The sequence below is a fragment of the Chelonoidis abingdonii genome, chromosome 2 (assembly GCF_003597395.2).
Source record: "Chelonoidis abingdonii isolate Lonesome George chromosome 2, CheloAbing_2.0, whole genome shotgun sequence".
Classification (NCBI taxonomy): domain Eukaryota; kingdom Metazoa; phylum Chordata; order Testudines; family Testudinidae; genus Chelonoidis; species Chelonoidis abingdonii.
In genome coordinates this window covers 287,832,870-287,849,143 of record NC_133770.1, presented here as the reverse complement: position 1 = coordinate 287,849,143, position 16,274 = coordinate 287,832,870, and the positions used below count along the sequence as shown (strand labels likewise).

The following is a 16,274-nucleotide window of genomic DNA, read 5'->3' as shown; positions in this document are numbered from 1 at the left end:
GTGATTTTTCCTCCCTTGGTATTCTATTGTTGAGAATAGCCAACTCCACTTTTTCAATTGTCTCATTAGCATTGACCCCCCACTTGGTAAGGCATCTTTTCATGTGCTGTGTATATATACCTGCCTACTGTTTTTTTCAACTCCATGCATTTGATGAAGTGAGTTTTAGCCCGCGAAAGCTTATGCCCAAATAAATTTGTTAGTCTCTAAGGTGCCACAAGTGCTCCTCATTGTTTTGCTAATAGAGATTAACACGTCCGCGCTGAAACCTCTTGCTTTTAAGGCCTTCCCTCCTAGGTCAGCCCTACCCCCTCATTAATCACACAGGGGGAGGGTGATCACAAGGCTGATTGAGGTTGATCAAGAGAACAAAGGCTCAAACAGTCCTCAAACACACAATCCCAGTTGACCCTGTAATTTAAATAACCTGAAAGAAAAAGAAAAACACAGAGTCAAACAAAGTCAGTCACCCCAAGGTTAGTACTTGCACCTTATTCGTTCAGCAGGGGGATCTCCTTCACCCTCTCTCAGACGCCTCTGTTTGTGGTCCCCTGTTCACTAGCTCACAAAGTCATCAAGTTTCATAAACCTTTTGGTGGGATTTTCAAAAGTGCCTGTGTGATTTAAGAATACACATAACTCTAAGAGGGACTTATGCTCCTAAATCACTCACGTGCTTTTGAAAATCCCATCTTTTATTTTTAAATCTACTTTCCTTAATACATATAGTTACATTAAGTATCTCCCAATTCTTTCCAGGGTGTAAATATATAACAACATTTCACTTGTATATAGTTATGTTCTTTTTGATGTTTGCTCTTTAGGTAATGATTCTGACGTTGACCTTGACAGGAAGGAAGATGAGCGAGAAAAAACTCCGAAGAGGCCACGGATTCAGAAAACTGAGAAAACTCTATCCACAAAGGAAGGCGACCAGATTTCAGGAGCTAAAAATCCTATTATAAGCGTGGTTTTGACAGCACATGAAGCTATTCCAGGTAACCATAATTATTCACTATATAATCAGATTGTTCTTAGTTCACGGGTACTACTTAATGCTCACAAAATATAAATAAAGTAATTGGAATAAGATTAATAAATGTTCAGAATAGTGATCTGAAAATCAGCAATATTTAGCATCCTTTGGTCATCTCCTTACAAAGGCGCTCTCTTCTTCTGGCAGTTACATAACATTCAAAACTGTCCTCATCTTTCTTTAAAGGTCTGATGTAAAGGTATGAAAAGGAGTTTGAGGACTTAGGAAACTGTGTTTATATAGAGTAATAAAAGTATGTAAAGGATATTAAAGAAGGAGCTGAAGGCGTGAATGATAAATCAATAGAAGAGTAGAAAATCATTCTTGTTCCTTTAATAACACAGCATCATATTTTTAGGACCTGATTTATGTGTACAGCTAGCTACCTTAAATGTGAGTGCAAATCAGGTATTTGCAAGCACAAATGGTTAGTTAGGTATCTAATTGGACATTTATGCATACAGATAGTGTACACATGCAGTATTTGAGTGTACAAATTAGGAGTGCAAGAACAAGTATGTTTCTATAAATCAAGTACTTGAATTGATATTTAATTGAGTATTTTATGGCTGTGTGCAAAGTACTTTGCAGTTCTATAGTAATCTTTTCATCACAGGATTTCAGACTTCTTTACAAATGTTAATTATTGACTCCGTAAAACCAAGCATAGGCATTTGTTTGTTTGGGCCCTTTTCAGTAGATTACAAGGCTAGTCGGTAAGGGCAGTGTGATAGCCAACACCTTTCTGTCCTCACAGATCTGTGGGGATCAGGTAACATCTTCATGAAATGCCCATCCTCTAGCCATAGCAATGACAGTGGGAATGGACCACTAGTTAGAAATTTGTACAGCTGTGCAAGTGTGGGAATGGATATGAATAGTGCCCTACCAAATTCACAGTCCATTTTGGTCTATTTCACGGTCATAGGATTTTAAAAATCTTAAATTTCATGATTTCAGCTATTTAAATCTGAAATTTTGTGGTGTAATTGTAAGGATCCTGACCCAGCAAGGAGTTGTGGGGGGGAATGGTCACGGTATTGCCACCCTGACTTCTGCACTGCTGCTTGTGACAGTGCTACCTTCAGAGCTGGGCAGCTGGCAGAGCGGTGGCAGCAGCAGACCAGAAGGATGGCATGGTATGGTATTGCCACCCTTTCTTTAGTGCTGCTGTGTGCAGAGCTTGGCCATCAATCAGCAGCCACCAAACTCTGGCCACCCAGCTCTACAGGCAGCAGCACGGAAGTAAGGGTGGCATGGTATGGTATTGGTACCCTTACTTCTGCATTGCTGCTGGTGGCGGCGCTACCTTCAGAGCTGAGCAGCTGGAGAGCTTCTTCTGCACTGTTGCCAACAGAGCTGGACCCTCAGTCAGCAGCCGCTGCTCTCTGGCTGCCCAGCTCTGAAGGCAGTGCAGAAGTAAGGGTGGCAATACTGCAACCCTCCTAAAATAAACCCCTCTGCAACTCCCATTTTTGGATCAGGACCCTCTATTTGAGAAACCCTGGTCTCCCCCATGAAATCTATGTAGTATAGGGTAAAAGCACACACAAGACCAGATTTTATGGCAAGAGACAAGATTTCACGTTCCGTGACGCATTTTTCATGGCCGTGAATTTGGTACGGCCCTAGATATGAATATTAGGATTGTGTGCATATGTGGCGCTGTGTACATGCTTCGGGGTGTATGAGTATAGCATATATGGGAGAGCGAGAATCTAGGGATAAGGAAGACTAGGAAGGGAAAGTAGTGTTGCTGAATTGTGATTTTATTGCAAGTATCAACATATTTGTCATTTTTCTTCATGACCCAGCTTCTATAGTGAAGTGATTGTTTGTGAGAATTTTGGGGGGAAAAGGGGTGGGGGTGGTTTTTTTGGTTTCTTTTGGGATTTTTTTGTATTTTAAAGAAATTTTTAGGCTTTTTGTTTGCAGAGAAAACCCTGAAAAGGTGACACAAATATACCCTAAGGGCTCAGAAGCCAGAGGCAAATAAAACAAACCTCATATTTTATTATTTTTAAGCCAATTTTGTATTTTGAGGTCTGACTACTGATTTTTTAAGGTTTGCGGCTGGCAGTATTTTAAGTATGAAAAAATTAGTAAGAGTGCAGAAGTAAAGAGAAGTGAAAGGAAAAAAAGAAAACGTACTTAAAAAGATGAAAGCAATGATACTCAATGTAGAAGGAAGGGAAAGAGGGACAAAAAAGGGAAGAGGTAAGTAAGAAAAGCAAGAGTGACTGACTGTTATTTTATTTTTGTTAAATTTTAATGCCAAAATTTTACAGTAAATAAAAAGGCAAACGTTTGTTATTCACATAAATGGTCCTTTGAATGATCCATAAAATTTTAACATAACTTGCTTCAACTTACCCGAGATGTTTGTGTATAATATCCCATAGGTAGAAAGAGCTCAATAAATTGAAATGGTAATATATTATTCTTAAGAGAGATTTGAAGGCATCATTTACATGAATGATAATTAGCATTTAGCATAGAAGTTCCCAGCTATAATATATGTAATAAAAATAGAATCAATGCCATTGGAGGCAATTATAGACTACTATCCTTGCTCATGATCCGCACTCATTATTATGCGTCACTCATGATCTCATTATAGAACTCTCACATGTGTCTCAAACATCTGCGAGTTCTATCCTGTGGTCACAAGTGAGGCTTCAACTTAGAAATCGCTGTCAGCACCGGGTTGCGGGGAGGGATAGCTCAGTGGCTTGAGCATTGGGTTGTGAGTTCAGCCCTTGAGGGGGCCATTTAGGGATCTGGGGCAAAAATCTATCTGGGGATTGGTCCTGCTTTGAGCAGGGGATTGGACTAAATGACCTCCTGAGGTCCCTTCCAACCCTGATATTCTATGCTTCTATGACTCTGACTGTCAGCATTTGGGAGTTTTGGCAGATATTAGAAAAGTATTACATCTGTTACATTCACAGGAATTATTTTACTTTATTTTTCTTACAGTGCATTACATGCATAGTCTTTCCTGCTATATTTTACTCCTGAGGGAATTATGTGCCAAAAAATAAAAATTATGTGCCAAAAAAAATATGCGCACATTATTTTAAAATTCTGCAAAATTCTGCAAATTTTATTTGTCAATAAATAAATGTGGCTCCAGCATGGCAGTGGGGAGAAGAGACCACTAGCTGCATTGAGGTGGGAGATCACCCCGAAGCCCCCACTTTCCTGAGTACAGGGACTCAGCAGTGAGCCTGCACCTGACCCTGACACCATACAAGAACTGAGTCTGCCCCAGAAACACCCAGGTGCTCCAGGTGTGGGTAGGCAGGCTCAGCCCAGCAGGATCCAAGTGTGGATGGGCTTAATGTGGCAGGATCCAAATGTGGGGTAATAGGTTTCTCTGTGGGGCAGTCTGGGTGTGAACAGCTCTGTGGGAGATCTGGATGCATGGAGGCCCTTTGGGGGGCTCCGAGTGCAGGGGTAATGGGACTCTGCAGGGGATCCGGATGATGGTGGTTGGGTTCAGCGGGGGGTCTGTGTGTAGGGAGATAGGGCTTGGCAGGGGCATCTGGGTGTGGGAGCTTGGGAGGAGTCCGGGTGCTGGGGGTGTGTGGTTTGATGGGATGGGGGTCCAGGTGCAGCTGATTAGGGCTCAGTGGAGTGGGGGTCTGGGTGTGGGGGGCTTGTCAGATTGGTCCAGGTATAGGGAGGTAGGGCTTGTCAGGGTGAGAATTCGATGGGCCTGCTTAATGGGGATCCCCAGCTACTGTTGAGGGGATGCTGCATGCTGAGATCCTGCTTCCCCGCGTGATCCCCTATCCCCTTTTCTTTGCCACCCTCCTCCCCCCACTCCCACATTCCCATCCCACTGCCTCTCCCCCTATCATCTTCCTTCATTTCCCCCATCCCCCTTACCCAGTCCCACTGCAGGCACTCACAGTTCCACAGAAAATAGGAAGGCTGCCAGAACACAGAAGGGGGAGCACAACTGGCACTACAACCCAGCGTTCAGCTGCAGAGTCAGCCCCTTAGCTGGGCAGCTCTGCCTTTGCAGGAGGGAGGGGGCAGTGGCTTGTAACCCTGTGTGCCCTCCCATGCCTTGCCTCTGCTTCGGGGGCAATCCCCCCTCAAAATGCACACATGCCATCCCCGTGCAGCTTCTCTGCTGTTTTCTGCAGGGAAAAGCAGGAAATGTGCATGGTGCAGGGGCATTTTCTGCTGCGGCCATTCTGTCCTGCAGGATCCTCCCAGAAGTAAGTCACTGGCATGCACGTATGCTCAGTCCAGACCCCCACGTCACGCAAGCACACATGCCTAGCTACCCTCTCCCATCTCTGAGGCTACTCTAGGCACGCTGGAACAGATGTGCTGCTGGGGAAGATGCACGTGTCCCCTGACAGATTTTTGGTATTTTGTTGCGCGGGGGACACATTAAAATGCTGGCCCTATGAATTCTGCACCCCTGCATCAGAGCAGAATCCCCCCAGGAGTAATATTGCTCATTCATCTACCGTTTTGAGCTATTTTGATGTCTCTGAAAATTCTTAGGTCATTCCTTTTCTCATAAATTCTCTTATGTGTACACTTATCATAAAGATGGCTTTTAACACATTTCCTTTCATTTCCTGGCGGTCTTTCTTTAGTAGAAAGTTAGTTTATTGCTGCAAACTGTTGCTGAAGAATAAAGAAAAATATTTTTCCCCTCTGATTATACTAAATCAGTGGTTCTCAACCTTTCCAGACTACTGTACCCTCTCAGGAGTCAGATTTGTCTTGCATACCCCAAGTTTCAGCTCACTTAAAAACTGCTTGCTTACTTTTGTCTTTTTATGTCTTATTTTGAATCACAGCACACTATTACTGAAAAGTTGTTTACTTTCTCATTTTTGCAAATAATTAAACAATAAATTGATTGGAATGTAGATATTGTTCTTACATTTCATAACTTGAGCCTATTTTTCACTTGTGAGCCTTGTCGAAAGCCAGAGCCCCAGACAGCGGGGCTGAAGCATTTAACATACAATTACTGGGCCCCTATAACATGGAACCTCAAGCATTTGCCCTACTTGCCATCCTCTAATGCCAGCCCTGCACTTGCCCCCCCCCCCCACACACACACCTGTCCCATGACCCTACTGGGAGCTGCAACCCCCAGGTTGAGAAACACTGATCTAGGTGAGTTTGAACCCCCTGGAACATCTCTGAGTGCCCCCAGGTTGAGAAACACTGAACTAGATCATGTCAAGTTCAAGACTGTTTAAATGCTGTCACTGCAGCATTTTCATCAAGCATTAGCACTCTATAGCCGCGTGTCATCTAAGCTGAGAACTTTGTATAGATACCCCTTTTTCCTTAATGTGGAGTGTTATAAAATCCTTGTTGAAGATGCCACATAAGCTTTCTATTAATTAGAAAAACAGAAACTCAAGAATTAGTAGGGTTTCATCTATAGTTTTGAGAAAGTGACCATACTCAGGGTTTTTCTACACTTGAAACGCTACAGTGGCACAGCTGTAGCTCTGCAGCTGCATCACTGTAATGCCTCAGGGCTTGGCTACATTGGCAGTTTACAGCGCTGCAACTTTCGCGCTCAGGGGTGGGAAAAAACACCCCCCTGAGCGCTGCAAGATACAGCACTGTAAAGTGTCAGTGTAATCAGGGCGGCAGCACTGCACGCTACACCTGTAAAGGATGTGGTTTACGTGCAGTGCTGGGAGAGCTCTCTCCCAGAGCTGCCGCTCTGACTACACTCACACTTCAAAGCGCTGCCGCGCCAGCGCTTTGAAATTTCTAGTGTAGTCAAGCCCTCAGTGTGCACACCACTACAGTAGTGGGGAGGGATTCTCCTGTCAACATAAGTAATTGCACCTCTCTGAGAGGTGGAAGAATTCTTCCATAGACTTAGCACTGTCTACACTAAGGTTAGGTTGGCTTAATACATTGCTCAGGGATGTGGATTTTTCACACCCCTGAATGATGTAGCTGGGTCAGCCTAACCTTTTAGTGTAGACCAGACCTCAAACAGCATGTCTCCTTTTTCTTATGCAGAATGCTTTCCAAATGGTTGTACTGGCAGCTGTTGAATAAACTTTTATTCTGCACTACTTAGGTCAGGTTCAGGGACTCTGCTTTATATTGTGTGTACTGTAGGTTATAGCTAAACTAATCTTTGAAAATCCTTTTAGAACTGATCAGGGGGATTCTAATTTTCCAACAAGGACAGCTAGACAAGGTTTGATTATTTTTTCTTTCATAGAATGAATTTAAAGCTCAGGAAAGGTAATGAATTGGCAGCCTTAGAAACTTGAAAGCTTATATTAACCTGCAGAATAAGTATAGCTTGAGCAGCAGCATTGCAAACACCTCTTCCCATGGCACTGAAGGACCTTATTTTGTTAGTTGGAGGGACCCCATGCTCCCAGAGGTGAGAGGGAAGGTTGATCAGTCCTTGACCTCTGATTAAACTGACTAGTAGGCATTTGTTGTTATTAACATCTCTCCACTTGAAATTGCACTGACCACACACAGTTGTGCTTTCAGTTAAAAGCATTTACTCTTAAACGTGACTGACTGGTGTTTTTCTTTGATAATGTGTACGAATGTGTTAATGGCCACTGCTGGGTAAATACAGTGTCAAATTCTCAGTGTTCTATTTTCTGTTCATTTCATTTTCCCCTCCAGCATGAAGTGGCATTGTAGCGAGGTGGTTACCCGCTCCTGCCTTAAAAGGCTTAAAACAGCCCAGGGAGAGGGCTGTGGCAGAGAAGGAAAAGCTAGGTTGATTGAGGGAAGCAGCCACAGCTGGGGCCACACCCCAATCAGGCCACAGCTGGCCCTATAAGAAGGTTGGGGCCAGAAGCCAGAGAGAGACTCTTTCTGGCTTCTGAGAGGGAGGGTCCTGGCTTCAGGGACCTAAGCAGCGTACCTGAGTGGAGCAGGACTGGGGAAAGGCAGAGGAGCTGGGGAGGCTCCAGCCTAAAAAGCCCCAGCCTGCGGCCTAGCACAAGGCCAACGAGTACTGGGGGTTGCAGAGGGCAGCCGAGGGGTAGGCAAAGGCAGCAGGTCCAAACCCAACCTTACCGGTGACGAGTAAGTTAGGTGATGACTGGCAGTAGCCTTATACTGAGGCAAGGTGGGGATAGTGAGTGGGGGTTCCCTGGGAAGGGGAGACCCTGAGATTGAGGAGTGTATGGCTAGGGGGAAGCACTCCTGATAACGGGGCACCAGGTCTGGGAAGGACACGGGGGCTAAGTGGCAGCGGGACACTAGCCTGCAGAGGGCTCTCCAGAGGCTGGACGAGCTAATTCCTGGAAGAGACCAGCAGGAGGTGCCGCAGGGGTGAGTCCCACATTGCTACAGGCATGTATAGTTCCTCTGGCCACTACTAATGCTGGGCCCTGTAGGCTTAGTGTGTCCATCTTCTACGCCTATGGGTTGGTTTTTTTTTATTTTAGTAATCTGGACCTGAAACTGACAACATAGTTTCAGTCTGTTAGGTTGATGGTAGGAAGCACCTTCAGCACAAGGGACTATCTGACTTACAGGTCACAGGAGAGATGTCTAAACAGAGAAGGTAACTTTCATGCTTGACAACTCATTGGATTACCACACACTGTCTAAAAGTCCCCATCACCATTGAAAACAAGAACTGCTAGCCAAACAAAAAGGTAATGTAATGCTCAAGAAATTGGCTACAGTATATATATACCATGTCAGGAATTACAATATTACTAACAGCATATCCCAGCAGACAGAATCTGTCTAGAACCAAGAATACGATGTCTGACAGTAACTATCTATAAAGTAAAAAGATAATAAATTCACACTCTCTATTCCCTACTTGATCTCTGTTCCAATTGGTTTGAGAAGCCATAAGACAAAAAAATCCCAAATCAAGAAAGGCCACAGCCGCTTCTTTAGAGGTTTGCTACATGACCATACAATACCAATCCTTCACATCCACCCAGGCAAAGGAAACAGGGACCAAACTGTCTGTACTGGGCTATCTTGATTATCACTTCAAAAGTTTTTTCTTACTTAATTGGCCTCTCATAGTTGATAAGACAACTCCCACCTTTTCATGCTCTCTGTATGTGTATATATATCTCCTCAATATATGTTCTATTCTGTGCATCCAAAGAAGTGGGCTGTAGCCCATGAAAGCATATGCTGAAATAAATTTGTTAGTCTCTAAGGTGCCACAAGTACTCCTCCTCTATTTGGAGGCCAACCTCAACGGTGTGTTTGAAATTACAAAACATGTCGGAGCCATAGCAGAATCATTTTAGATGAAGGATGCCTGTGGAATTCTCTATCACAGAAGATCAGGATGAACTCAAATCTTGTCTCTGTTAGAAACCAGTCCACACACTTGCTATTTATGTTAGACTTTTCTCAAAAGACCTTGTGACACTGGCTGGCAAGATGGAGAAGGGGTAAATAAAATCTCAGAATCTAAAATCCTTTCTGAGGTTGAAGCAGAGAATATAGCCCTACTAGACTTCCAATGAAGATTAAACTTCCTGTATTTGGCACCAAGATACTATACTGATTTGTGCAGTTAACCAGCATCTGCTCAATAACTGCAAGAAATCAGCCATTATATGATGGTTCAGCTGAGAGACAGGAATGTTGAAATTTTTTATGTAATGCCAATTTTTTTTCTTAAATGGTAAGCATATATAAAATATGTTTGATTGTCTGTCATTCTACTTTCTTCATATGCTGCTTTTCTTTGATCGTAAGGTGTTTGGGATTAGGACCGTGGCAAACATGGAGCTGCTGTATAATAATCTAAAAGAATACTGAGATATAATAATTTTTGAACACTGTATGTGACCTGGTCAGTGTGGTGAAGTTCTTGTATATCTGGTTATAGACTTTTCTATATGAATTTATTTATCTAGCTCAGGGGTTGGCAACCTTTCAGAAGTGGTGTGCCGAGTCTTCATTTATTCACTCTAATAGGTTTTGTGTGCCAGTCATACATTTTAATATTTTTTAGAAGGTCTCTCTCTACAAGTCTATATATTATATAACTAGTATTGTAAAATAAACAAGGTTTTCAAAATGTTTAAGAAGCTTCATTTAAAATTAAATTAAAATGTTAATCTTACGCCACCGACCCACTCAGCCTGTTGCTGGTCTGGGGTTCTGTTAATCTAGGCCGACAGTGGGCTGAATGGAGCCTGCGGCCGGGACCCCAGCTGGGAAGGGTCTGGCAGCCAGAATCCCAGTCCGGCAGCGGGCTGTGTGGGGCTGGTGGCCGGGACCCCAGACAGGCAGTGGGCTGAGCGGCTCAGTCCACTGCCGCTCAGGGGTTCCATCCTCCGGCTCCTGCCAGCCGGGATCCCGGCTGCCGGACCCACTCAGCCCAGTGCTGGTCTGGGGTCCAAGCCCTGCCCACATACAGTGGGTACCTACCTTCTCCCTGGTTCTGTCCCATTCTCTTCCTCTCTCTGCACTGAGCTGAGAGTTGGAGTGGACTGAGCACAGGACTGGGGGTGAAGGGTCTGGCCAGGAGCTAGAATGAAGGAGGGGGCTCAGGAGGTTTGGGTGTGGGGGCACTTACCTGGGCAGCTCCCATGTGGTGTGAGGGGTGCAGGGGCTCCCATTTGGTGCTCAGGGTGGGGTTGGGGATGTGCAGGGTGCATGAGATGTGGGGGGGGCTGGGGATGTAGGGGGTGCAAGAGTCAGGGCAGAGGGCTGGGGGCATGTGAAGGGAGTGCAGGTGTCAGGGTAGGGGGGCTGGGTATGTGTGGGGGTGCCAGTCAGGGCTGAGGTCATGGGGAGTGGGTGAAGGAGTCAACAGAGGGCTGGGTGGTACAGCGCTCAGGGCAGGAGCCTGGGAGTGTGTGGGGGTGCAGGGCTCAAGGCAGAGAGCTGAGTGACTGCCCCCCCGCACCCCCTCCCCCGCTCCTTGTCCCGACTACCCTCTCCTGGGACCCCACTCCCTATCTAAGCCTCCCTGTCCCTTATCCCCTGACTGCCCCTCTAGGACTCTATCCCCTACCTGTCCCCTGACTGCTCCAACCCTTATCCACACCCCCGCCCCCAGACAGAACCACCTGGACTCCCATGCCTATCTAACCGCTCCCCACCCCCTGACAGGATCCCCAGAACTCTGGACCCATACAGCCCCCCTCTCTGCTCCCTGCCTGCCCCAACCCCTCTCCACACCCCTACCTCCTGACAGCCTCCCCAGAACTCCCGACTCATCCAACCACCGCAGCTCCATGTCTCCTGACCACCCCCTCCAGAGACCCCCCCACACACCCTAACTGCTGCCCCACGACCCTCTTTGCTCCCTGTCCCCTGACTTCCCTGACCTCTGTCTATGCCCCAAACAGACCCCGGGACTCCCATGCCCCATCCAACCCCCCCTGCTCCCTGACTGCCCCCTCCAGAGACCCCTACCCCTAACCACCCCCCAGTATACCACTCCCTCATCCAACCCACCCTACTCTCTGTCCCTTGACTGCCCCCACACCTACCGACAATCCCCCTCCCCAACCGCGGCCCCCAGGAACCTGACCCTTACCATGAATGGCCTCTCGCCTCATGGCGGAGCACCTTGCCACCAAGAAGATGCCACCACACGCAGACCGCGTGCGCAGCCCTGCTCTACCCCACCCCTCAGAGCGCTGTGCACGCGGTGACAGGGCTCCGGCTGAGCGGGGAGCATCTTTTCCTCCCCATGGAGCCAAATGCTGCCCCGCGGGAGCGCCTAGCCCCAGCCCCCAGAGCGCTGCACGTGCGGCAGCAGGGCTCTAGGGAAAGGCGGGGGAGGGGGCAGCGGCTTGCTGCGCTCGGGCCGGCACTCGGGCCCGGGACCACGGACCCCGCAGCTTGCCACGTCGGCAGGATTTTTAATGACACGCGGAGTCCCAGCAGACAGCCATGTGCCATTAAAAATTGGCACGCGTGCCATAGGTTGCGGACCCCTGATCTAGCTCAATAGAGGGCTGTAAAAAAAAAAAAAGAAAATAGTGGGGGGGATGAAGGGGGCAGGGGCAGAAGAGCAACACGACAGCTATAAATAAGCAAACCTCCCAACAAATGCTGGGGAGAAATAACAGGACAGTGACATAGTGCCAGTTTCCAGCATGAAGTGGCTGGAGCCTAGAGATCATAAGGACACTAAACTGTTATAAAGAGAGGAAGGGGGGGATCAGTTTCCAGGGGCTCTCCAGGGAGACAAGCTGACAGAGAGAGGCTCTGTAGTGGGAGTCTGGGGAAGTTGGGTCTTTCCCAGATCCAGGGAATGGTAATGGTAAGTAGAACCCTGCACAGATACAAAATTTGGATCCGCATCTATCCGCAAATATGGTCCACAGATATCCTCATCCCTGGATAGAAAGCATATATCCACAGATTGTCAAGGCTCTAATGGTAAGCCTTGATATCACAGCCCTGGCAAAGCCTAATGGACATTCACCAGGCTTCTGTGTTTAGGTCCTACCTGAATGAGCCCTATGCACGTTGAACTTCCTGAATGGGTGGGCTCCAGCACTGTTTCATTCTAGGCTTGTCTGGCACATTCCCTGGGCACAAGCTCTCTGTCTGTTACCCCTTCAAGAAGATGGGACCTGGCTATTTTAGGGAGTCCAAGATCCTCCTCCTGCAGCTAATAGTTCTTCTCTGAATCATGGAATGTATGTCTTTTTCTCTCCTCCACCCCCACCCAACGAGCTTCTTTTGACCTTTGCTGGTCCTGCAGTCAGAAATCCCTTCTGCTACAAAAGGGCCTCTCCTGTACCTCTCCCTTGCCCTAATTTTCCTTTCTCCCGCTTATTGACCCAGTCTCTGTTTTAAAGGGCTCATCCTTTTGTTCCTCCTTCTGGGAAAATTCTACTGCTTCAAACCTCAGCCCTCTACAGAGAAATTGGGGGAAAAAACTGGTTCTCCTAGCTTCAACCAACCCATTGTGCTAAGGTGCTACCATGTCAATTGGGCGACCATCAAGATAAAGTAAGGAGAATGAATGGTCTGGGAGATGTTTCACAGCTCTGATAGTAGATGGTGGATTTTTCATATACTGAGGCATTCAATGAAGCAGCAATTTAAGAAAATCAACTCAAATTCATAAGTTGGTTGCATATAGATTGATTCCCCAAGTTGTCACAGTTGGGGATAGTAAGATCTGTTTTCTCTTTGGTTCTAAATAAGTAATATTTTCCTTTAAAAAGGCTATTTAGCCACTGTATTAACCATTGGTCAAAGCAGCAGAGAGTCCTATGGCACCTTATAGACTAACAGAGGTATTGGAGCATGAGCTTTCGTGGGTGAATACCCACTTCGTCGGATGCATGCAGTGGAAATTTCCAGGGGTAGGTGTGTGTGTGTGTGTGTATATACTGGATAGTGTAGTGGTTAAGAGCGCCGCCCTTTGATACGGGAGACAGCCCTTTGATACGAGAGACCGGTGTTCAAATCCTGGTTGGTACCCAACTTTCCAGTAGGGGTCCTTGGGCAAAAGACCCCCTAACGCTTCAGCTGCCTACCTCAAATATGAGAGTGACACGAACTAGGAGAGTCATGCCGGCTCGGACGTCGCCTGGATTAACAAGGTCCGCGCCAGATGTTGAGGAACCAGGACAATCTGACGATAAGTGGGCTACTGGAACAAACCATTCATGGACGAGACAAGAGAACCTGGAATTGATGGAATGCTACTACAACAGTAGACCTAATGAGAGGGGATATATGAAACGTATGAGGGGACTGTGGATGGACAAAAGACCTACATCCACACTTACTGAGAAACAGCTAGTTACCCAACGCTTCAACATAGTAAAGAGGAAGCTGCTCTCACAGCTTGAGATAGACCAACTCCACATTACATCCCAGACTCAAGAAGACCTGGAAGAACAAGTGGATGTGCAGCCCACACCTGAAGCTGAAACTTCACTGCCACCCCCTCCATTGCAGAGCACAGCAGCTGATATGAGGCATAAGATCATGGAAAAACTAGCTACAGTCAATCCTCGAGACCGATTACCAAGGCTCAGTGGAGAAGTACCATCAGATAGTATGTTAGAAGATGCCAATAGAGCCCTCATGACAATCCCTACTACCACCATAACTCAAACCAATGAACTGGTATACGCTACAGCCTCTGTAATCCTGGAGATGCTTGGCTACACGATCAAGAAGAACAACAGTATGTACCCACCCTGGAAAATGAGGTTGGAGGATAAGATCAAGGCGACTCGGAGAGAAGTTAGTCAGCTGGTGGAACTACAGAAGGGTGTAGAGATTAAGGATAAGACTCAGCTACTGAAAAAATACAAGGGCCTGACTCCATCTGAAGCCCTAGAGACTGCTAAACAAAGGCTCACAGCACTGGCTACCAGGCTAAGGAGATACACTAGAGAAGCAGAGGCCAAAAAAGTAAATGCCCTGTTCTCCAAAGAACCATCCAAGGTGTACTCCCAGCTGCAGTGCAACAACACAATAACAGCAGAGCCACCAGCAGCAGAAACTGAACAGTACTGGAAGAACATATGGGAGAAAGAGAAGACTCATAACACCAGTGCAAAGTGGCTGCAGGACCTGAGAACAGAGCACAGCAATCTCCCAGAACAGAAACCAGTCACCATCACAGTAGAAGACATCCAGCAGCGGGTCAAGAACATGAAGAGCTGGACAGCACCTGGACCAGACATGATCCACACCTACTGGCTAAAGAAACTAACAGCAGTGCATGAACGCCTAGCAGCACAGATGAACCAGCTGCTAGCAGCAGGCTCCCACCCAAACTGGCTAACACAAGGAAGGACAGTGCTGATCATGAAAGACCCCTGCAAGGGGACAGAACCGTCCAACTACCGGCCAATAACCTGCCTCCCCACAACATGGAAAGTCCTATCAGGCATCATAGCTGCCAAGCTACAGGACCACATGGGCCAGTACATGAGCACAGCTCAGAAGGGCATTGGGAACAACACCAGAGGCTCAAAACACCAGTTGCTCATAGATAGAGCAGTCGCCCAAGACTCAAGGTCTAGACAGACCAATCTGAGCACAGCCTGGATTGACTACAGGAAAGCCTATGACTCAATGCCGCACACGTGGATCTGTGAATGTCTGGCGCTATACAAAGTCAACAGGACACTAAGGACCTTCCTCAAGAACTCAATGGGACTATGGAAGACAACACTGGAAGTCAACTCAAGGCAGCTTGCACAAGTGGCCATCAAGTGCGGCATATACCAAGGTGATGCACTGTCCCCGCTGCTGTTCTGCATAGGCTTAAACCCCCTCAGCCAGATAATCACAAGGACTGGATACGGGTACAGGTTCAGGAGTGGAACTACCATCAGCCACCTCCTCTACATGGATGACATCAAGCTGTATGCTAAGAATGAACGAGACATCGACTCGCTAATCCACCTGACGCGGATCTACAGTGAGGATATCGGGATGTCATTCGGACTGGAGAAGTGTGGCCGGATGGTAGTGAAGAGAGGGAAGGTAGTCAAGACTGATGGGGTGGAACTACCAGCGGGCCACATAGCAGACATACAGACCAGCTACAAGTACCTTGGCGTCCCACAGTCACATGGAAACCACGATGAGGAGGCAAGGAAGACAGCAACATCCAAGTATCACCAAAGGATAAGACAGGTCCTGAAGAGCCAGCTCAGTGGGAAGAACAAGATCCACGCCATCAACAGATACGCCCTGCCGGTCATCAGATACCCTGCCGGTATAGTGAGCTGGCCAAAGGAGGACATGGAGGCTGCCGATGTGAAGACCCGGAAGCTCCTCACAATGCACGGAGGTTTCCACCCCAAGTCCAACACCCAGAGACTGTATACCAGCCGGAAAGAAGGCGGGCGGGGCTTGGTGAGCGTCAAAGCCACTGTCCTGGATGAAACCCGGAACATCCAGGAGTACATCAGTAAGATGGCCCCCAAAGATGAGCTGCTGAGAGAATGCCTGAGGCAGCAGCAGACATGGGAGGAAGACCAAGCAGAAGAAGTGCCATGGCAAGACAAGACCCTGCATGGGATGTACCATCGACAGATAGCTGAGGTGGCTGACACTGGGAAATCCTACCAGTGGCTGGAAAGGGCTGGACTAAAAGACAGCACTGAGGCACTGATCATAGCAGCACAGGAACAGGCACTGAGCACCAGATCCATTGAAGCAGGGGTCTACCACACTAGAGAGGACCCAAGGTGCAGACTGTGCAGAGAGGCCTCAGAGACAGTCCAACACATAGTGGCAGGATGTAAGATGCAGGCAGGAACAG

At 47.2% G+C, this 16,274-nt stretch overlaps 1 protein-coding gene across 5 annotated transcripts in view; it reads left to right on the top strand.

Moving 5' to 3' along the window:
- ZFAT (zinc finger and AT-hook domain containing) overlaps positions 1-16,274 on the top strand; it is a 301,679-nt gene that overhangs the window by 167,371 nt on the left and 118,034 nt on the right. For all 5 annotated transcript variants that reach the window (XM_075063271.1, XM_075063272.1, XM_075063270.1 and 2 more), the window contains one exon: positions 825-998. In XM_075063271.1, the coding sequence (XP_074919372.1) occupies positions 825-998 (174 nt within the window). The remainder of the gene's footprint in view (positions 1-824; positions 999-16,274) is intronic.